The sequence below is a fragment of the Eptesicus fuscus genome, chromosome 19 (genome assembly GCF_027574615.1).
Source record: "Eptesicus fuscus isolate TK198812 chromosome 19, DD_ASM_mEF_20220401, whole genome shotgun sequence".
Lineage (NCBI taxonomy): Eukaryota > Metazoa > Chordata > Mammalia > Chiroptera > Vespertilionidae > Eptesicus > Eptesicus fuscus.
In genome coordinates, this window is record NC_072491.1 from 41,287,812 (window position 1) to 41,310,295 (window position 22,484).

Consider the following 22,484-nt stretch of genomic DNA (forward strand, 5'->3'; position numbering starts at 1 on the left):
GGAGAAAACCACATAAGGAACCCTCATACACTGCTGGTAGGAATGTAAAGTGGTTTAGCCACTGTGCAAAGTTTGGCATTTCCTCCAAAAGTTAAACATAGAAGTCACCATATGTTCCAGAAATTCCAATCCCCAAGAAAAATTACCTCAGAGAAAATGTTAAGAATAGATATTTGGAGGTGGTAACTTCTATAGATAAAGTTTAGAAGCAGGAGCACAAATCACCAGAGGCTGGTGTAGAAGAAGCTGACCATGGAAACTAACCTAGGAAAACGATCCTTCCTATTTCCAAGTAACCAACTGGCTCTTATTGAAACTAGGGTAACTAATTAAAAATAGGGTATGGCAGAAACCAACTTTTCCCCAATGCAACATAATCATGCGATGTTCAAATAGTTAATGTCTCTTTTAAATGTTATGAGTCATTTAAAACATTCATCAAACATTAGAAGTGAAGATATATGAAGAGAAAATAAAGGAAATGTTCCTACCTGGGCCACTCAACATGGCTTTTATTGTTCCTGATGTTAATGCATGTTCTCTTTTGACAATAAATTCATGACCATCTGAAGATATCAATTTGACATACATGGCATCAGGGCCTTCACAGCCACCATAGGTTTTCTCTTCTCCATCTAAATAAAGTAGTAAAATGACTTTTGAATCACAAAATTTATGAACAATAAACAGGTTTACCAAGGTTAATCTTTGAGGAACTCAGACCAGAAAGATTTCTCGTGGGTAATAGCTACCAAGATTTTAAAGATTTTAAGCTTCTTGTTTATTATTCTCTACACATTTTCCAATGTCACAATAACTAAATTCCAGGATGTTACTTTGGGTGAAAATTTACCACTATTTTTCAAGGAAGCATTAATAATATTTTTGTGAACACAGCAGCAAATTCAAATTTGAAGACTAAAACAAAATATTCATATAGTAAAATTTTAGCCCTGGCTGGTGTGGCTCAGTTGGTTGTGCGTCATCCCATGCACTGGGGACTCCATCCCCAGTAGGGGGCATGTAGGAGGCAGCCGATAGATGTGCTCTCACATTGATGTTTCTCTTTCTCCCACCTCCCCTCCTCTATTTCTAAAAATCAATTTAGAAAAAGGTAAAACTTTAATTCTATCACCTGAAATACTTATCTTAAAAATGAAATGCATAGTGTGCTAATGAATGAATGAATGTTTATATGCCATGTGAGCTCAACTGCTGACAAGCCCAAATTCTAAATGTTAGGGCTTCCTTTACTTAGGATTTTATTCTTGATCCACGAAAATAATTATCAAAATATTTTATTGCTCAGTTTAAATTACTACACAATGAAAGTAATAAATACAGACAAATTCAATCTTTAAACACTGAAAGTAGAGGTGAGGAGATAGGAGTGTGTAGATGTCACTTGCTACCATCTACCCCCACTGACGCCATACTGGCTTCAGCACAGTGGCTAGATCAATATAACTTTCTGGGAAGTATATATATTTACATATCCCTTTAATATCTTTCTCACATATATAACTCTCACATTATTATACTGACAGAATTTTAATATTTATGGTTACCAATACCTGAAAGTTTCTTATGGCTTATTCTAACAATTTAGGGAGCCCTAGAGAGAAGTACATAGGATGAGGCTGAAGTAATGTTCAGGTACTAACACACATTTATTCATTTATTTCTTTTTTTCACTCAGGTGAGGATATTTTTTCTTAGAGAGTGGAAGGAAGGAGGGGAGGGAGGGAAGGAGAGAGGGGGAGGGGGAGAGGGAGGGAGAGGAGAGAGAGAGAGAGAGAGAAAAGAGGGGGGGGGGGAGAGAGAAAAAAGTATCAATGTGAGACACTGGTTGCCTCCCGAACACACCCGGCCCCGGCCAGGGCTGGGATTGAACCTGTAACCTTTGGATGAGGGCCAATGCTCTAACCACTGAACATACCAACCAGGGCCACTCATTTATTTCTTAATAGTTAATTTAGAAATCCCTAAAATTAGCATTAATAAATATCAAAATCACTTATGTACTACTGCTGCCCAAAGTATTTACTCTGAATATAATAGGAGAAAACACTGAGACAAATCTAAATTTAAAAATGCCTTGGAAGATTTCACTCCTCACCCCAGGATAGCCAGGTAGGGAACTGTTTAAAGGAGACTAGAGGAGGGGGCTAACGAGAGTGAAATAGGAGACATCTGTAATACTATCAACAATAAAAACATATATGTATTAAAAAATTAAAAAGGAGACTAAATAGACAAATTAATGCAATAAGTGTTTCCTGATTAGATTCTGGATTTAAAATAATAAACCTGTAGGGGTGTGGGATGGGAATGGGGGGATGAGGACAAATATTGACACCTTAATCAATAAAGAAATAAAAAAAAATAAAATAAAATAATAAACCTGTTATAAAGAACACTATTGAAACAACTGAAAAACTTTGAATATGAACCGAACACATGCTGATGTATTTAGGTGTGTACAACTAAATCTTAAATGATAGATAAGGAAGCATTTTTATGTTTATGTGTGTATGTACTCATGTATATATGTATATATAAACACCCACACACACACAGAGAAAGCAAATGTGGCAAAACAGTAAAAACTGGTAAAGGCTAGGTGGTGTATTATTCTTACAATTTTTCATAACAAAAGGCTGGGGGACTGGTAAAGATGCAAGTAACTTCTAAGTTATGGACTATCTAAGCATACAGATTCTCAGCAGTTTTGCCAATTTCTGAGAACAAAAATACAAATAATTATCAATTATGTAAATTTATACTTCTAGTATTTTTTTGCAAGCTAAACCATTTTATGTCTGTTGGAAAAGTTTCTAATATCTTAAGGTAAATTACTAGGAATCACAAATTTTATTGGGTACAACAACGGTACTGATCTGTCTTTCAAGATTGTACAGTAAACACAGGTCGTTGAATTAAACAACTACTCTGACTACTTTCTAACTTGCATTTGCATTCACTGACATTGAAGGCCTATCTTTGAGTGGGAAAATCAGCTTCTAATAGTTGAAATACCCGTTATTTTCTTATGAAACTTACCCATTATGTCCTTATGAAATTCTACTTCGCTTCCACAGGAAGTTTAGTAGTTTCCTGAAAATATAACAAAGCCATATTAAGACATGTTTTTCACCATTATTTAATATGTCCTTGGTGTTACAAGTTTAAGGACTCTTTCTCCCTGCTAAGCAGGAATTTTCTAGCCACCACACTGTGGAACAGTATCAAGTTTCTGAACATCTGAGAAAAGATGATCGCCTCCGGGACAATAAAGTCGAAATACGGACTTGTTTCTTTCTTTCTATTTTTTTTTCCTTTAAGACAACTACTCTGAAAGATTTAAAAATACAGATGCTATTCATTAGGACCTAAACTGAACTTGAAAGAGATCCTTGGCCTTAATCATCTTCATATATGTATTACATCTACTTGATTCTGGTAGACACGAAAATATTTGCTGAATGAATGACAACACGATAAATCCAAGGACATGAAGTAGCTTTCATGAGAAGGAAAAAGGTAAAGCTTGCTCGCTTCTTATGTAAATGTTCACATCTATATCTGTTTTATCCCTTCTGCATATAGGCTGCCAAAAATCTGTAATTTAACAGAAGAGCGGTAAAAATTTATACTTTTTTGAGAAATCTTAAATTTTACAAATGGTGATTGCTAAATAAAAAGGGCTCATGTTTTCAGTAATTTGTATTTTAACAGCATTGCTTCAAAGAAGGATTTTATTAATACCAGTATTATTTTTATGTGACTATTAGGAAAACAGCATATCCTCATTATCCTTTCCTCTAAGAAATTTCTGGCTAATAGTTTAGCCTTAAGGGGAGGGTCAAGAAAATAAGTCACATTTTAGAGCAAGAAAGAAACTTGGAGATAACTTATGTCATCCTCACCTTAAAAAAAAGTTACCCTGCTGTATAGAGAGGATAAATGGCTCGTTCCAGGTAATGATGGAGTAAAGCAGAAATCACCTGTTAGAACACTGGCTAAGCACGGAGGGGGATATTTAAAGTACCGTTTCTAATGGAGGCAATGTAGCATTACTACCAAGAATGTGAGGGCCTGGTATGTGGTAAACATTGCATTAAACATCATATATACATTGTCTTATTTTAAACCAACATTTTCACAAAAGAATTATTGTTCCCATTTTAAAGACGAGGAAACACTCAGAGGCTGCTACTTGCTCAAGGATTCTACAGCTTAAGTGGCAGCCTCAGGATTTAAACCTAGGTAGGCAGGCTCAAGAGCCCACACTCCCTTCCACTATTCCATACTGCCATGGTAAAGCATGCTGGCTCCAGTTAAAACAGCCACTACTGCTGAGAGCTGTGCTGCATTCTCTAAAATTAAATACAGTACTATGTCATTTTATTATAATAATAGTAGACAATTAAAAATTAATCAGTCATTATTTTCTTCTGTTCATACTGCTTTGTAATCATTCTCCTAAAAAACAAACAAAAAAATATAAAAAAAAGGACAAAATGCTAGAAAAGCTAGACCAAGAATTTCAAGTGCTAACTTTGCTATCTGGAAAATTTTCAGAGCAAAATATCTAGAATGTTTACTTAACTAGCAGTAGCTAGGCAACCATGTAAAGTGACATCATAGAAGCCCTTTGGGTAGCAACAGTTTCTCCAGACTTCTTAATATAGTAAATAAATTCCAGCATTTACACAAGGGTTAAAGGGGGAGGAAGGCTCCCTATCAATAACAAATAAAGGAGTATATCAACAACAAGGATTATGAGCAAATCTTAATTCTTAGCTAGGAGCTAAAAATATTTGAAGTGTGAGGAAATTTTGACTTACCCCACAAATTTCCTATAGAGATCTAAGTTTGGGGTGGCAAAAATCTGTTTGAACATTTGAGCATCTATTCCATAACTGGGCTTAGTTCTGAAAATATGAATAAGGCAAAAAGCAAGTGGTCGAGAAGCAGTGGGCTGAGTGTGTAGGCAGCAGACAGCTTGTGAACAAAGGCCTGACTGAGATATCATTGTGCTCTTAGAGTATTACATTTAACATTACTCTTTTATAATTTTGTAATATTTTGGTAACAAATAGAAATTCTAGGTGAGCCTAGGGCCTACAATGAAATTAGTTTTGAATCTAGTACCCTTGAACACTGTAAAGCCCATCCTATTTGATTTGAAATGTTACCTTTTCATATACCACATTGCTACATGGACATCTAGGTTATATTCTGTTCCATCAACCCTGTTTGTACCTGACCAATATCCCCTTTTTAAAATTATAATAGCCTGATAAACATGTTTTGCTCAATGGTTGGGCAATCCCCTTTTTGTTATTACACATTTATTGTTAGGTCTATTTTTTGGTATAGTTTCTATTATGAATGGGATCCTTTTCCCTATTATACTTTTGGAAAGGCTATTGCTGGTGTTTTAAAGAAAAGCGTCTAAATTCATTCAGTTGATCTTGTATCCATCTTTGCAGAACTGTCCTAATAGTTTTTCAGTTAATTTGCTTGGATTATTTAAGTAGTAATTTAAATATTATAGCAACAGCTGTTATTTATTAAACAGCTGATATTAAATCTACTGTTTATATATTTTTTCCTTTTTCTTTTTTACATTGGATATTTACTTGGAAAAAATGTTAGATGTCTGTCTGCTATCACTCTCAAAATAAACTGCAGGTTAAAGTACCAAATGTAAAAACACCACGCTGGAAAAATAGCTGAAAAAACAAAAACAAATGGTTCACAGACGTGTGAAAAAACGCTCCATCTTCATGGTAAGCAGTAAAATGCAAACTTAAATATTCAAACTTGCTAAGTATGAGTGTTGAGGGGAGGGGAAATGGGTGATACCAAATAAATGACACACTAGTTTTGGAAGACAGCAGCAGAATCGTCCATCAGGAGGGTAGCAATTCTTCCCGGTATCTACTTTAGAGAAACCCAGCATCCTGTGTATAGGCTCTTTATTATAATACTAGAGGCCTGACACACAAAATTCATGCGTGGGTACGGTCCCTAGGCCTGGCCTGCGATCAGGTGCCAGGGGGCTGCCCGCAGGGGGCTCCGTCCCCCATCGCCAACCAAACCTGGTTCCCTGCTCACCATCTGGTGATCCAAGCCTGCCGGCCTGGGGGAGGGAGGCCTGGGGGAGGGACTGAGAGTATTACATTCCAACCCACTAGTCGACCCCACCCCCGCCACAGGTTGTCCTCCGTGTGGGGCGACCCGCGGGGCGGGGGCCTTGGCCTGGGGCTGCCCGTGTCCCCCGCCACCCATCACCCATTCCTGGTTCCTTTTTGCCATTGGGTGATGGGAGCCTGCCGGTAGGGGAACGGTACCAAAAGGTGGTCAGTGCGCTTCATCAAGTGGCTGTTCTGGTTATTCCACTGTTAGGGTCAATTTGCATAGGATAGGATGTGTACAAAGGAAAAACTGAAAATACCCTTACAGGTTCACCAATTAAGGAATGAGCTAAATAAAAACAGTGTATCTATACTTATAAAATACTAGAGGGCCGGTGTATGAAAGTTAGTGTATTCTGGGGCTCCCTCAGCCCAGCCTGTGCTCTCTCCCAGTCTGCGACCCCTTGGGGGATGCCCACCCGCCGGCTTAGGTCGCTCCCTGGGGGATCGTGCCTAAGCTGGCAGTCAGACATCCCTCTGGCAGCCCAGGAGCCCTTGGGGAATGTCCGACTGACAGCTTAAGCTGCAGCTGGATAGCCTTACCATTGCCATGGAGGTGGGAGAGGTTCCTGCCACCACTGCCGCGCTTGCAGCAGTCAGCCTGGCTTGTGGCTGAGCAGTGCTCCCTCTGTGGGAGCGCACTGACCACCAGGGGCCAGCTCCTTCATTGAGTGTCTGCCCCCTGGTGGTCAGTGCACGTCATAGTGACCGGTGGTTCCACCGTTAGTGTCAATTTGCATATTGCCCTTTAATTTTATAGGATTATGGGATAATAAAAAGGAAAAAGTTTAATCTATATTTGTCATGTCATGGAAATACCAAGATAAACTTTTAAAAAATCTTATCTATCAATTACAGTTTACATTCATTATTATTATTATTATTATTAAACCCTCATCCAAGGACTTGCTGTGAGAGAGAGAGAGAGAGAGAGAGGAGAAAAAGAGAGAGAGATATTGATGTAGGAGAAAAACATCAATTGGTTGCGATCCCTGATTGGGATTGAACCAACAACCTTTCAGTGCACAGGACAAAGCTCAACCAACTGAGCAACTCTGGCCAGGCTCAACATTATTTTGTACTAGAGGCCCAATGCACAAAATTCGTGCACAGATGGGGTCCCTAGGCGTAGCCAGTGAGGAGGTGATGGTAGCCAGGCCAGGTGTGGAAGGAATGGATGCCAGATGCTGATGCCACCATCATCGGCGCCCTGGCATTGCGTGGTTCCCTGCCTCCCCCTTCCTCCTTCCCTCACTGCCACTGCTGTAGGCAGCCAACTGATCGGGGCCTGCTGGCTGGGGGGAGGGACAGGGCATGGGACGTTGATTGCCGGCCTCAAGGAGGGAGCCGGCCCTTGGCTCCTCTGGGAAAGGGGCCACATCTGCTGCCATCCACCTCTGGTTCCCCGTCAGGAGAGGAGGCGATGGTCGCTGGGCTGGGCATGGAAGGAATGAACACTGGATGCCAATGCTGCCATCATCAGCACTCCGCAACCACGTGCTTCCCCGCCTCCCCCCTCCTCCTTCCCTCACTGCTGCGCCGCCACTGCTGCGGGTGGGTGGCAGGCCAATTGGGGCCTGCCGGCCGGGGGAGGGACCGTAGGAGATTGGCTTGGGTGCGAACTGACCATCAAGGGACAGCATTGAGCGTCTGCCGCCTGGTGGTCAACACGCGTCATAGCAACCGGTCGTTCCAGTCGCTTAGGCTTTTATATATACAGACTAGAGGTCTGGTGCACAAAATTTGTGCACTGGGGGTGTGTGCGTCCCCTCAGTCTGGCCTGTGCCCTCTTGCAGTCTGGGATCCCTCGGCAGACATCCCTCTCGCAGTCCAGGACCCCTCGCTCCTTACTGCTCACCTGCTCACTGCTCCTTACTGCTGTCACAGAGGCGGGAGAGGCTTCCGCCAATGCCACTGTGCTCGCCAGCTGTGAGCCTGGCTTCTGGCTGAGTGGTGCTCCCCCTATGGGAGCATACTGACCACCAGGGGGCAGCTCCTGTGTTGAGCGTCTGCCCCCTGGTGGTCAGTGCGCATCATAGTGACCAGTCGTTCTGCCATAACGGTCACTTAGGCTTTTTTTTATATAGATTAGTTTCAGAGATACAGCATAGTAGTTAGACAATCATATACTTTACAAAGTGCTCCTCCTGTATTTCCAGTACCCACCTGGCACCTTGCAGTTATTACAACATTATCAACTACATTTCCTATGCTGTACTTTATTTCCCCATGCCAAGATAAACTGTTTATTTTTTAAAAGCAGATTAGAATGATAAGAATAGTTTGATGCCATTATGTAAAATAAGTGTCTTCTTCTTGCCTATTAATCTCATTTTCTGCAGATAAATGCATAAAAATACATGTTCAAAAGTTTAAATAACTAGAAAACTAAAATTTAAAACTGATTTTTAAAAAGCAACAAATGAGTGTGTAGAACCAAGCAGTGCATGAAGGGAACAATGGTCAGTCAACTTGATGATTATTAACTATGTGTAATATGATTAATTTGGAAAACAAAGTAACTAACACTAACCAAAAATTATCTAATGTTTAGGCCTATTTGAAGAGGCTTGAAAAGGCATCAGAATATCCTGCCTAGAATGAGCTTATGGTGTTAATTCATGTCTCTGAGGATGAGTTCAAATTTTCATTCTGGCCATTCAACTTATGACAATGCTTCTATATTTAACTCTTGGGCAGCCAGTCTTAATACTTTTAGCCAACAGTACCCTTTCCCATCTTCTCTTACACAGGGGAATTAATAGTTTTCTTCACTATTAGACACAAATGTTGCACAGCTGCCTTTATTAGTGTGTCTTCTTAGATATATTTGTCACCCTAACTAGCTATGTTTCCATAAGGCAGGGAGGCTCTCTCTTTATGACTCACATGTCCAGCACACAATGGTAATTATGTGGTCATGTTAACAGAGTAAAGCTGTATACAACAATATACCTGCCACAGACATAGATAGTTCCAACAAAAGAGTTATTCAATGGCATTATGCTTTTGACCAAATTCTTTTTATGTTTTTCCTTGATGTTGGCCTTAAAAAAACTTGGAACTTTCAGACAACCACAATAAAAATTGTTCTTTCTGGGAACATCTATTTAAGTTTACTGAAATATTTTGGTTTATACTGAGGGGAGTAAGTGACTAAGGAAGGAGACAGTATTCTATCTTTCACAATAGAATTAAGTCAATATGAATTCTAATTCTTTTTTTTTTAAAAAAATATATTTGTATTGATTTCAGAGAGGAAGGGAGAGGGGGAGGGAGATAGAAACATCAATGATGAGAATCACCCGGCTGCTTCCTGCATGTCCCCTCTAGGGATCGAGCCCCCAACCAGGGCAGGTGCCCTGACAGGGAATCAAATAGCAACCTCCTGGTTCATAGGTCAACACTCAACCACTGAGCCACACCTGCCAGGCATGAATTCTAATTTTTAAAAGAATTTAATTTTAAAGACTTCAGGGTACACACACATTTTATTAAATTATGATAACCAAAACATTAATCTCACATTTTTTGCACACTACCATAAATTGTTAATTATAATGCAAGTGTATGAAACATGTATTCCTGAAAATTAACAAATGGGACTACATCAAAATAAAAAGCTTTTTTACAGCAAAAGAAACCATCAACAAAACAACAAGAAAGCCCACTGCATGGGAAAACATATTTGCAAATGCTATCACTGATAAAGGTTTAATCTCCAACATCTACAGGCAGCTTATGCAACTCAATAAGAGGAAGATAAATGATCCAATAAAAAAATGGGCAACAGACCTAAACAGAATATTTTCAAAAGAAGACAGAAGGAAGGCCAAGAGACACATGAAAACATGTTCAAAGTCACTTATTATCCGAGAGATGCAAATCAAAACAACAATGAGGTACCATCTCACACCTGTCAGAATGGCTATCATCAACAAATCAACAAACAACAAGTGTTGGCGAGGATGCGGAGAAAAAGGAACCCTCGTGCACTGCTGGTGGGAATGCAGACTGGTGCAGCCACTGTGGAGAACAGTATGGAGTTTCCTCAAAAAACTGAAAATGGAACTCCCATTTGACCCAGTAATCCCACTCCTGGGAATATATCCGAAGAAACTAGAAACACCAATCAGAAAGGATATATGCACCACTATGTTCATAGCAGCACAATTTACAATAGCTAAGATTTGGAAACAGCCTAGGTGCCCATCAGCAGATGACTGGATCGGAAAACTGTGGTACATCTACACAATGGAATACTATGCTGCCATAAAAAAGAAGAAATTCTCATCATTTGCAGCAACCTGGATGGAATTGGAGAACATTATGCTAAGTGAAATAAGCCAGTCAATGAAAGAAAAATACCACATGATCTCACTCATTTAGGGATAGTAAAGAACATTAAAAAGTGGTGAACAAAAAGATAGATACAGAGACAGTAAAGCATCAAACAGACTTTCAAAGTACAGGGGGAAAGTTTGGGAAAGGTGGGGGAGTTATGAAATCAAACGAAGGACTTGTATGCATGCATATAAGCATAAACAATGGACGCAAAACTCTGGGGGGGGAGGGCATGTGTGGGTGTGGGGTGGGGGGGTAATAGTAAGATATGTACACATATAATACCTCAATAAAAATATTTAAAAAAAAAAATTGAATTTACAAGAAAAAAAAAAAAAACTGATTGAAAAATTAAAAAAAAAAAAAAAAAAAAAAAAAAAAAAAGAAACATGTATTACTTCTGTATGTATATGATTTCTGGAATTTCATGTTTCCTAGAACTAATTCAGTATCTTCGCATTTCTATCTTAAGATGCAAGTAGGTTAAGTGATAAAACTTCTGTTTCTTCACTTTCTAAATGAAAAAAAAGGGGGGGGGGCTAAATTTCATCTTTTAAGTTCCCTTCAGCTCTACCATTTCATGACTGAACCCATCGGAAATTCATCCTCTCTCTACTACAAATGCCTGGAACTCCCAATTTCCCATCTTTCTTAAGCAGAGGGGCTCCCACACAGCACAGAACTTTCTGGCTCCAGCCTTGTGTTTCCAGAGTCTATTTCCCCCCTGGAAACTACCTAATCTCCCTGAGAGGATGATCTCCAAATTCCTTTGTTTTGATTTGAAAAGTATGAGCAAGTATTCGCACTATGTAGTATATACTTTAGTATAGATTCTTGCATTATAAAATGATTTAAAACGTATTTTTTATTGATTTCAGAGAGGAAGGGAGAGGGAAAGAGAGATAGAAACATCAATGAGAGAGAATCATTGATCAGCTGCCTCCTGCAGGGCTCCTAATGGGGCTCAAGCCTGCAACCTGGGCATGTGCCTTTGACTGGAATCGAACCTGGGACCCTTCAGTTCGCAGGCCAGACACTCGAGCCACTAAGCTAAACTGGCTAGGGCTCTACAAGGTCAATATTTACCTTAACAGACCTTATTGTCTTTTTGCATCTAAGATAAGGTATCATTGAAATGTCAGGGTAACTTGTCACTTCCCTTTTTTCTGAACCCCTCAGGGCACAACCAAATGCCCTGGGCCCAGGACAGATATCACAAATTCCTTCATTGTTATTGTTATCCTATCCTGTACCCACCTAAGTAAAAGACTTAAGTGTTTATCATTTTACTAGAGGCCTGGTGCACAAAATTCGTGCACTTGGAGGGGGGGTGTGTGCCTCAGCCTGGCCTGTGCCCTCTCGCAGTCCAGGAGCCCTGGGGGGATGTCCGACCAATGGCTTACTGGGCCTAAGCTGTCCTTCGGACATCCTTAGCATTGCCACGGAGGCGGGAGAGGCTCCCACCACTGCCGCTGTGCTCGCCAACCATGAGCCCGGCTTCTGGCTGAGTAGCACTTCCCCTGTGGGAGTGCACTGACCACCAGGGGGCAGCTCCTGCGTTGAGTGTCTGCCCCCTGGTGGTCAGTGCGCATCATAGTGACCGGACATTCTACCATTTGGTCATTTGCATTTTAGCCTTTTATTATGTAGGCTTCTTTATCCAGTTCCAGAGAACCTCCCGCCCCCTCGCTAATCTATCACCAATGGATGTCATATAATCCACCTCCATCTCCTCCTTTGATTGTAAGGTTTAAAAATAGATGAAAAAACTGCCATTCTCTGGAGCATTATCCCAATACGTTGAGATTTTGCTTCCCAGCAATTGTCGACAGTTTGGCTCAAATAACTTACAAAAATTCTTTACAGGTTTGAATGTTCTTACTTTAACACGAATAAAAGAAAAAAGAAAAGACAAAACACTATATATATATATTTAGAATGGTAGATAATTATATTTTTTTTTATATTTATTTGCTCATCCCATGTCTCATTGTCCTTATATCCCTAACTCCCTGCCCTCCACCAAACCCAATTTTCTGCCTCGCTCAGGTCTCAACAAAATAGACAACCATTTTGGCTGGTCTTAACGCTTTGCACTTGCTTGCTCTTTTCTCGATTCCTTTATTCTACTCGGGATTTAATGCTAACCGTGTCGAGTCACACTCGACATCCGAGTGCAAAGGTTAAGTTTAAATTCATGCCCATACCTTAAATAGGAACTTGGCATTGTATTGATCCTAGAAAAATGGCTTTTCTACTCTGAGAAAATTTACAGCTTCCTCGAAACCTCCAACACCCATCTCCTCCCTGGCCTGACCACTTGTTTCTTCAAGAAAATGTAAATAGCCCTGGTCGGTGTGGCTCAGTAGGCTGGAGTGTCATTCAGTGCACCAAAAGGTGGTGGGTTCGATTCCTGGTCAGGGCACCCACCCAGGTTGCATGTTCAATCCCGGTTGGGGTGAGTGTAGGAGGCAACTGATGTTTCTCTCTCCCTCTGTGAAAAAAAAAAAAAAAAAAAAAAAAACCACAGCAAAAAATGGAAAAAAATCACTTCAATTGCCTTATCTTTCTCCCTTCATCCTACCTGCATGTATACACCGTATAATCTGTCTACCATTCTGTTTCAAAAATTAAATAGAAACCATCCTTCTATCTAAGACTAACCTTTCCACTTGAGCACATCTATCCAGGGCTTGTGGTTATCATTATTTCCAACACATGAAAATGCTGTACATCATCACTACTATCCACTTCTCCTTAACCTAATCTAATCACTTTTGGCCCACTAGTTCATTCAAAGGGCTCTTATCAAATTTCAACTACAGGCAGTCCTTGGGTTACGTTGCCATCTCCCATTTACAGTATTTATAAAAAAGAAAAGTTCTGTCATTTTGACGTATGTACATATGTGCTTTATGTTTTTTATTATTTATTTACCACAAGTAAAAGTCAGGAATTGTTATCTTTCTTAAAAATATATATTTTTTTACTGTTTCACTTCATTACCGCTGTGTATGTGCTCCACGTGAGTGACGTAGGTGGGTTCTGACTTACGGCGAAAATCGCGTTACATCGCGCCGTAGGAACGGATCTCCGATGTAACCCGAGGACCTACGGTACTTTATTTGATCACATGATCAATATATACTGGAGCAGCGTTTTACAGTTGACTGCTGCCTCCTTCCTGAAACATTTCCTTCCCTTAGTATCACAGATGCCACATTCTTTTCTGTTTCCATCACTGTTGGCTCTTCTGACTAGAGTGCTCCCACACACCTGCCCTCTTCTCCACTAACACTCTACTCAATGTCCTCCAGTCAGTCCAAAGGTTTAAATATCACCTATAAAATTTGACTCCCAGATTATCTCCCTAGCCAGATATCCTCCCTGAGAAACAATTATGGAAATCCAACTTGGCTCCTGCACATATTCTGAGCTGTCTACTGGTTATCAAACTCAGTACATCCTTTACAGATCTCTTGATTTATTCCTCAGAAACCAGTGCAACCACCCAAGCCCTCATTTCAGTAAATGGCACTACTGTTCACCCAGATGCTTGGGCAAAACAGTTGACTTCTCAAAAAAGAGAAAAAAATTGGGGGTTCCTAGACACGAAGGCAAGACCCATTTGGCTCCATCTTAAAATTATATTCCAAATCAAATACTTCTCATTAACTTACAATTCTACATCTCTAGTTCAAGCCATCACTTCTCAACTGGACTACTGTTAGGGACAAAAATAGAAGATTGGGGACTAGCTATGGTTATGGGAAATATTAATCATGCTCTGTTAACCACGACTGCCTTGTGTTGGTTAGAGAGAGGACACTCTGACCTGGGAGTCAACCTTGGAACCATTCTCATTCAAGAACTGCCTATTATCATGGAAAGATGAACAACCTTGTTGCCCAAACAGGGAGTCCTACCCCAGTCCGCATAGCCTACTTCCCCATATAATCCTTGTCCTACCCTATATAAGCAGCTGGCTTATGGCGGACTGCAGAGCAGGTTTTTGTGGATGACCTGCTGCTCTCCCATACTGCTGGCAGTATTGGAATAAGCGCTCATATATGACTCAACCCTGTCTCTGCTTAAGTGACTCAAGTAGTGACAGGCAGCAGACCCATTGATTGTCCAGTTACACTGCCACAACAAGCCTCCTTAGGAGTTGGTTTCCTCACTTTTCTCCAATCTGGTCTATTCTCCACCCAGCAACCAGTCATCAAAAGCATAAATCAGATGTTCCTTCCCTTTACAAAATCCTCTCACAGCTTCTCATTACAAACAGAAAAATGAGTATCAAGTTCCATCTTTAGTCCTTGTTAATCACTCTGACCTCATCTCCCATCACTCTTCCTTCACTATACACCAGCCACACTGGCATCCTTAGAATTTTAACAGGTCAAGTTCATTACTTCCTTAAGGTCTTTGCTTTTGCAGTTATTGCTATCTTAAAATTTCTTTCCTCACATCCTCCTCATCATTGAGGTCTTCATGCAAAACATCAACTCCTCCGAGGGGTAGATCTTTGTTCACTTGCCTATCAAAATTAGACACCCTCACCCTAGACACTCTATCTTGTTCTAACTCTGATCTTCCTATATTTTCTTCACATTTATTTATCACCACCTGAAACTATATTTGCTTACTTATTGTATATCCTCTTTCTTAAAAAAAAATTTTTTTTTAATTGACTTCAGAGAGGGAGAGGGAGAGAGAAACAATGATGATAGAGGATCATGGATCAGCTGCCTCCTGCATGCCCCCCACTGGGGACTCAGCCCACAACCAAGGCATGTGCCCTGACTGGGAATCCAACCATGACCAGCCGACATCCAACCACTGAGCAACACCAGCGGACTGGGCTGGGCTTTTTCTGAACTTAAGAACAGTAAACATTTAGCAGAGGTTAGCTAAAACTCATTAGCACGTATCAGTGTAACTGCAAAGACTTTCAGTTTACTTTTTAGTACCGGAAAATCTACCAAAAATCTACCACCACGGGGCGGGTGGCCTTGGGAGCATGGCATCTCAATCTACTTGTAACTGCAAAGACTTTCAGTTTACTTTTTAGTACCGGAAAATCTACCAAAAAACCCCAAACAGCATTTTATAAGACATAAACTAATACTACTTTAGAACTTGATATATAAGGCTGATTCTAACTTCTGGTCACAAGTTACTGACTAATTATATTACAAAACTACCATAAAGTAATGAAACTGGCACACTCAATTTGAGATAAATTTATACACAATACATATTTTTGGAGTGGTAGATAATAAGTCTCATACATTTAAAAATTAAGTATGAACCCCAAATCACTGGCAATAAACAATAATATCCCCGATGACTGGATCATAGTTGTTGCCTTGCCATTGTTATCTCCAGAATGAATGAATCCACGTGTAAACTGTGATGTTTCAGCATCACGAATCAGACAATGTAAAGGAGGCTAGAGATTTATCGTTTTAGTCCACTAAACAGAACAGGAAACAACTACTGGGGGATTAAACAGTCAATTTGGCAGTTTGAAAATAACCAGTTATTTCGGTTGTTTTCTACTCTGAAGGCGATGCAGAGTAGAAATACTGGCATTAGTGACACGAACTCCACAGCTATAGGTTACGAATGAGGTTTTTAGTTTCATGGAAGAAACTCCATGGCCACTGTACTTGACACTAGACACCTCCTTTCAGACAAGACCGGGAGGTAGATGCTCGACAGCCTCACACCAGCGGGTCCGGCCGAGACCGCGCAGTAAGCTGCCCAGAAGGTAAAACTTCCCGCAGCTGGAAAGAGCGGGGCCCTTCCCAAGGGCTAGGGGCTGCCTCCGAGAACAGGACGAGTCTCCGTGCACACGGGGAACGCAACAACAAAAAGCGACAGAGCTGCCATGCTCCCAAGGCCACCCGCCCCGCGCTCAGCCCCGAGAAGGCCCCGTCTCCCCGGCCGCCGCCCCACCTTCGCCTTTCCCCCGAGCCCACCGAACGGCGCCGGGAGAGGTCCCGCCACCCTCTTCTCCCCTCCCCCAAACCAGGGGCAGAGGAGGCCCCGGCAGGTCGCGAGCTTCCGTTCCTTCCCCGCCCAAATGGGGAGAGGTGGGCAGCGGGGCAGCGAGCGCGCCCGGGACGAGCCTCCTTCGTCCTCCACGCGGACCCCGACCTCCGTTCCCTCCCCAGCCCGCGACTCACTCGTCAGTCCCGCAGCCACCGCAGCCGCCGCGCCAGGTCCCCGCGCACCGCCACAGCCCCCACTCCAGGGCCACCCCTCCACCCCCACAAGCCTGCCGCCGTGGGTTCCGGGGCAGTTGGGGGAATCACTTCCGTCGGCTCACCGACGCTGAGTACGACGCGCGGGAGATTAGTATCCGGCGAGGCGGGGAGTGTGCGGCCTATTTCCGCCCACAGGAAATGCACAGCGCCCCCCTTCCCTTCTCCCAGTACCACAGTACCCCAGGCTAGTGTAGGGGGGAAACAGCAATCACTGGCAAATCCCAACTAATCTGATACTAGGTCTTCTGATTCCCAGCATGCAGCGGCGATCCGGACCCATTTTCCGCAGGGATAGCGTGCTCAGAGACCTGCACGTGGTCCGAGGCCGCACACTGCATCCTGGGATTTGTAGTTTCTCCGGCGAGTCAGTGGGTGTTTGGGTGAGGCAGCAGTGCGTCCTGGGATTTGTAGTTTCTCACGCTGGCTCTTAAGATTTGGGCAATTTTAGAGGTTGCCCCTCCCTCTCGCTTGGGGGTACGCCTGGGGGCCGGAGACTGCAGAGGAAAGATCGAAAGGTGGGAGTGTGGTTTCTAAGCTAACAAAATCGTGTTCTTTATGAGGCAACATCTGTCTTTTGTGTCCTTGGTGCGAAGTTGCAGTGCGAGTTGGAAGAGCATCTCAACTGCTCGCGCAATCGGCTGGCCTCATTTCCTCTCTTCCCGGTACGGTTCAGTGTTTTCCGAAAAGTAAGCACATTTCCCCCCGCCCCCCGCCCCGTCCCCACCCAGCCCCGGGGTGGCTCGGCGCGTCTAGATTCTGAGATCATTCACAGAAATTCCAGGCGTCTGCCACCAGCACTCAATCCTGAGACCTTCTTTGTCACTCCACGCCCCCGCTGCCCCCGCACCCTCTCCTGCTCTCTGGTTCACCTGCTCTCTCTCGACGCGCCTGTCCTTTTTATTTGCTTCCTTCGGTCAACATCAGGCACCCTTCCAGGAAGGCCGAAACGGCTCAATATTCACCCTCTGTACTGGACCGTGGCACGAAGGGCCAGGAAGCTCACCACTGCAAGTTGCTCAACTAGGTGCTGTTGTGTAACGATGCCCATAAACGGAAAGAGACGATCCAAAGTTTGTTGACCTAATTAGTGACTTTTGTGGGAAGACGTTTTTAGTTAATCTGGCAGATAAAATGTATTGCTTTTTACAGAAAGACTGCCCTGGGTTAACTTATCAAACAAAGCCTTGGCAAACATTGTTAAAGTTCTTTGGTTGCAGTGGTATTCAGAGTTCGGTGGGGAGGAGACGCAACCGGGTGAGACGAGGAGGCTGTGGGCCCATTTTCAATCAGATCTTTCCTCCTTTTCCTTCTGAAGTGTCCTTTTCTCTCCTATCTTGCCTTTTTCCCTCACTGCATTATGGAATGGTAGGATTTTCCAGGTGAGGATACTGAGGCTAGCTAAAGCCAGATTGAAGGCTAGAATCTAGTCCAGGACTTTTTTCTTCTTTTGTGCAAAATTAAATTTAACACTTAGTTATGCAGTCAATATATTACATGCTTATTATAAAAAATGCAGAAATCGCAGATATTTTGTTTTTTCCCCATGAGCTTTTACATAGATCATGCACTTGATTTTTCTGAGGTGTAGCTTGTATTGTTGATAGGAAGCCACTGTCAGGATAGAATAAGGAGAGACAGAAGGGTTTCCTGTAGGCAAAGGTGTCAGACATGGGTCCGTTTGGTCTCCCTATTAGGTTAATTTGTATGCAGAACATATACAAAAAAGTTAGATAGACTCAGAGGAAGGAAGAGTGAGAATTGGTAAAAGTGTGAACAAAAGAAGCCACCCGCTAACCTGACAAGCTCAGGGGAGGCCTGTGTGGCAGTCTTGAAAACTCAGAGACCTAAAGTAACCACAAAAGATGGTCTGAAAATTAAATATTTAACTACAAACAGGTTATAGTGGGTAGTCAAGTCCTAGTCCGATATCTTCCCTGACAAAGATCAACTTAGATCTTTCCTGAGCCCATTTGCCTTTTTGCCTCTAAGATAACATATCTGTGAGATGTCTGGGTAACTTGTAACTTCCTTCTTTTGCTGGAGCCCCTGGGGCACAACCAAATGTGGTGGGCGCCAGGATAGATACTTCAAATTCCTTCATTATCATGTTAATTGTTCCTGTACCCACCTAAGTATGTGTCCATCATTTTGCTTTTTATCCAATCCCAGGGGTTTCCCACCGGTTGACTTTATCCCACCTCCTTAGTCCATCACCAATGAATTCCATGTAGCCGACCTATGTCCCTCCTTTGATGGCAATGTATAAATACAGATGTAACCCGCCATTTCTTCGGAGCATTATCTCAATTCATTGAGGTTCTGCTTCCCGGCATATGTCGACAGTTTGGCTCAAATAAACTCACTAAAATTCTTTACAGGTTTCAATGGTTTTTTTCGTTAACAAAAGGAATATCTGTAACAAAATATGCATGTGACACCATCTTCCTGGCAGAAAGCAGCAAAGATCTGAAATGATTTTTTATAGAAGTGAAAGAAGAAAGTGCCAAAGCTGGACTGCATTTGAACATTAAGAAGACAAAAACCATGACTATAGAAGAAATACACAACTTTCCCATAGACAGTGAAGACACTGAAATTGTCTAAGATTTTGTTTACCTAGGTTCTCTCATCAATTCAAATAGAGACTGCAACTGAGAAACCAAGACAAGGCTGAAACTTGGAAGGGCAGCAATGGAAGAATTTGGAAAGATCTCCAATAGCAGAGATGTGTCATTAGAGACCAAGCCTAAGATCATCCACACCCTCGTATTCCCAATTCCTATGTATGGATGTGAAGATGACTGATAGGAAAAAGACGGATTTGAAATATGGTGTTGGAGGAGAGCTGGATGGATACCATGAATTGTCAGAAAGATGAACAAGTAGATCCTAGAGCAAATTAAGCCTGAAACATTGCTGGAGGCAAATGACAAAACTGAACCTGTCCTACTTTGGGCACATCGTGAGAAGGCAGGGTTCTTTGAAAAAGATAATAATGCTGGGAAAAATGGAAGGCAGCAGGAAAAGAGGAAGACTAAATATGAGATGGATTGACTCCATAAAAGAAGCCATAGGCTGAGTCTACAGGAGGTGAGCAGGGCTGTTGAGGACAGGACATTGTGGAGGTCACTTTCATGAGATAGCCAGGAGCCAGAGCTGCCTCAATGGCATGTAATGCTCACTGTATATATGTGGTTCTGTTATATAAGCTATTTCCTTTCCAACTTGACAAATCTCAAAAAAACAAACGTCTGTAACCAAAATCTCAACAGCATCATTTAAAATGTCTGTATAGAATTATATTACATAAATGCACCATGATTCACTTAATTATTTCCTTAATATTGGCTATAAGTAAAATTATTTCCATTTTAAAAAATTTTAAGAAATGCTGTGTTCAGTATCTGCAGAAATCTTTGGCCATGTTTCTGATTATTTCTTTAGAATATGAACATTTTAAAAGATCTTGATAATCTGTTGACAAATTTTTTTTTTCCTAAAAAGATCCTCCCAGTATATGATTTAAACCAGTAATGTATAAAGAAGTATTTAGCCCTGACCGGTTTGACTCAGTGGCTAGAGTGTCAGCCTGCGGACTGAAGGGTCCCAGGTTGGATTCCCGTCAAGGGCATGTACCTTGGTTGCAGGCACATCCCCAGTAAGAGGTATGCAGGAGGCAGCTGATCGATGTTTCTCTCTCATCCATGTTTCTAACTCTCTATCCCTCTCCCTTCCTCTCTGTAAAAAATCAATTGAAAATGTATTTAAAAAGAGAAGTATTTAGGGTTCTTATAAATATGCTAGTTTTACCAAATTTTTTTTTCATTTTTTCCATCATGCCATTCTGATCTTAAGCTCACCTTAAAGGATGGGAAAGGTATTGGTGAATGGGGAGGAAAGACAGCTAAAAAAACAAAAATTACATACAATAATGATGGCCAGTCTAAAAATGATAGCCATTTTCAATTTTTCCATCAGCCTCTACTTTTAAAGGGAACCTCTCAGGTGATATGAACAAGGAATCAAAGCTTATTTTTTAAATAGCAAAACATTTTTAAAATATCACTCAAGGCATTCAACAAATGTCTCTAAATTACTAGACTTGGGAAATTTATTTAACAATGCATAACAATTCCCTATAATTTTATAGCACAGTCTTCAGAATATGATTTCATTTTAGCTATTTAGAAACCTTGAGAAGTAGACCAAATGTTCTACTTACTGACTATATTTGTAGGATGAAACTCAGTTTAACAGAAGATAAAAATGCAGGTTTTCTCAGCATATTGTTAAAGTAACTGAAGAGAAGGATATTAGAGTGAGATAACTTGGTACTTGGTAGCCTGGTAAGGGAAACCAAAACCTAAGCCAGAGTCAATTCCTGTAAATGCTTCAAGGATAAGAACCACCACCAATTATAAACAGCCAACTAAGTTTTCCCAAATAATGCAACTGCTTAACTTACAGCCAATCAAATAAGTTCTTTGCTTTGCCTGTGCATCTTGTCTCTAAAAGCCTTGCCTTTAGCTCTGGTCAGTTGAGCTTTCCTAACCACTTCCAGTTTGGTACTGCCTGATTTGAATACATTTTTGCTCAAATAAACTCAAAATTCTTAATATCCCTCAGTTTATCTTTTTAACAATACCAAAGAAAAAGTTAAATATATATTAGTAAAATAATGGGTAAGTGATGATGTTTGCCTACTAATTACACTGTTTAGAAGAATTTTTAAAATGTAAGTAGATAATTTTCAAAATGAAATTATTCATAAACAAGTAGTATAATTTTATCCTTCTGAGTACCCAGAAAAAGTGGACAGGAGTTGCCAAGGTGATATTATTTTAGACTATTAGCTTGTTCTCCTCTTATGCAAACAACATGTTGAGTCAAAAACAGTTTCCAAATAGTAAACCGAAGTGTTCTCTTACTAGTTGGATGCTCATCCTTCAAGACCAAGCTGGACATGAAGCTTCTACTAGACAGTCTGAGGCCAAATTAATCATGATGTGATGTGATATGGGCTTCTGTAGCCTTTTGTGAATTGGTCTATTTAATTATATTTTAGCTCATTTGTAAGTGTTTCCTTCGCTATGTGAGCACTGTGGATTCCCAACTGTATCCAGCATCTTTGAATCCTCTGCTCCTAACAATCCTAACAATAGACGCTGAAGCACTTGAACAAATAGGAAATGAGTGTTTATATGGATGTGAATGATTCCACAAGACAAACTTAACAAGTATGAACATTCTAGGAAACGAGTTCCATTTACTTTCTAGCAACCCACTTGTTGCATTAAATTACCACTCATTTTCGTTCAAATCCTATAATGTTATTATTCCTCTGTGTCAACAGGCTAGAATCACTTTCCGCAAAGAAAATAGTTTTTTGGGCCTAGAAAATGACGCCCACGAGAATGAAAGATTTAACCTTGGCTTCCAGGCTTTGTCCTAGGAGCGTGGTTCTGCCCTCAGTCCTTCCACACTGTCGCGCGAGGCGCCAGACTCGGGGACGGGGAAGCCCCGCGCGCAGCTGGGCGTTTGCGGGTTGCGGCAGCTAGGGGCCGGTGTCGCGGCGTCATAGCTCCGCCGACATGGAACGCGCGCGACCCGGGGGAAGGTTGCTGGCGGACCGCATATTCGGCGCACGTGCGGCGGCCAA

The 22,484-nt window shown here is 41.5% G+C and overlaps 1 protein-coding gene across 7 annotated transcripts in view; it reads right to left on the reverse strand.

The window, feature by feature from the left end:
* The window catches only part of ELOC (elongin C), a 36,142-nt gene extending 13,796 nt beyond the window's left edge, over nucleotides 1-22,346 (reverse strand). For 2 of the 7 annotated variants that reach the window (XM_054708248.1, XM_054708242.1), the window contains exons 1-3: nucleotides 16,745-16,808; nucleotides 3,064-3,117; nucleotides 492-635 (exon numbers count right to left, since the gene is read on the reverse strand). In XM_054708248.1, the coding sequence (XP_054564223.1) occupies nucleotides 492-635; nucleotides 3,064-3,067 (148 nt within the window). In that variant the 5' untranslated portion in view covers nucleotides 3,068-3,117; nucleotides 16,745-16,808. Of the gene's footprint in view, nucleotides 1-491; nucleotides 636-3,063; nucleotides 3,118-4,007; nucleotides 4,085-8,064; nucleotides 8,146-16,744; nucleotides 16,809-17,062; nucleotides 17,084-17,694; nucleotides 17,797-22,253 lie in introns of those variants that run through there. The other 5 variants (XM_054708247.1, XM_054708243.1, XM_054708246.1 and 2 more) reach the window with 5 other exon arrangements.
* Nucleotides 22,347-22,484: the final 138 nt, after the last annotated feature.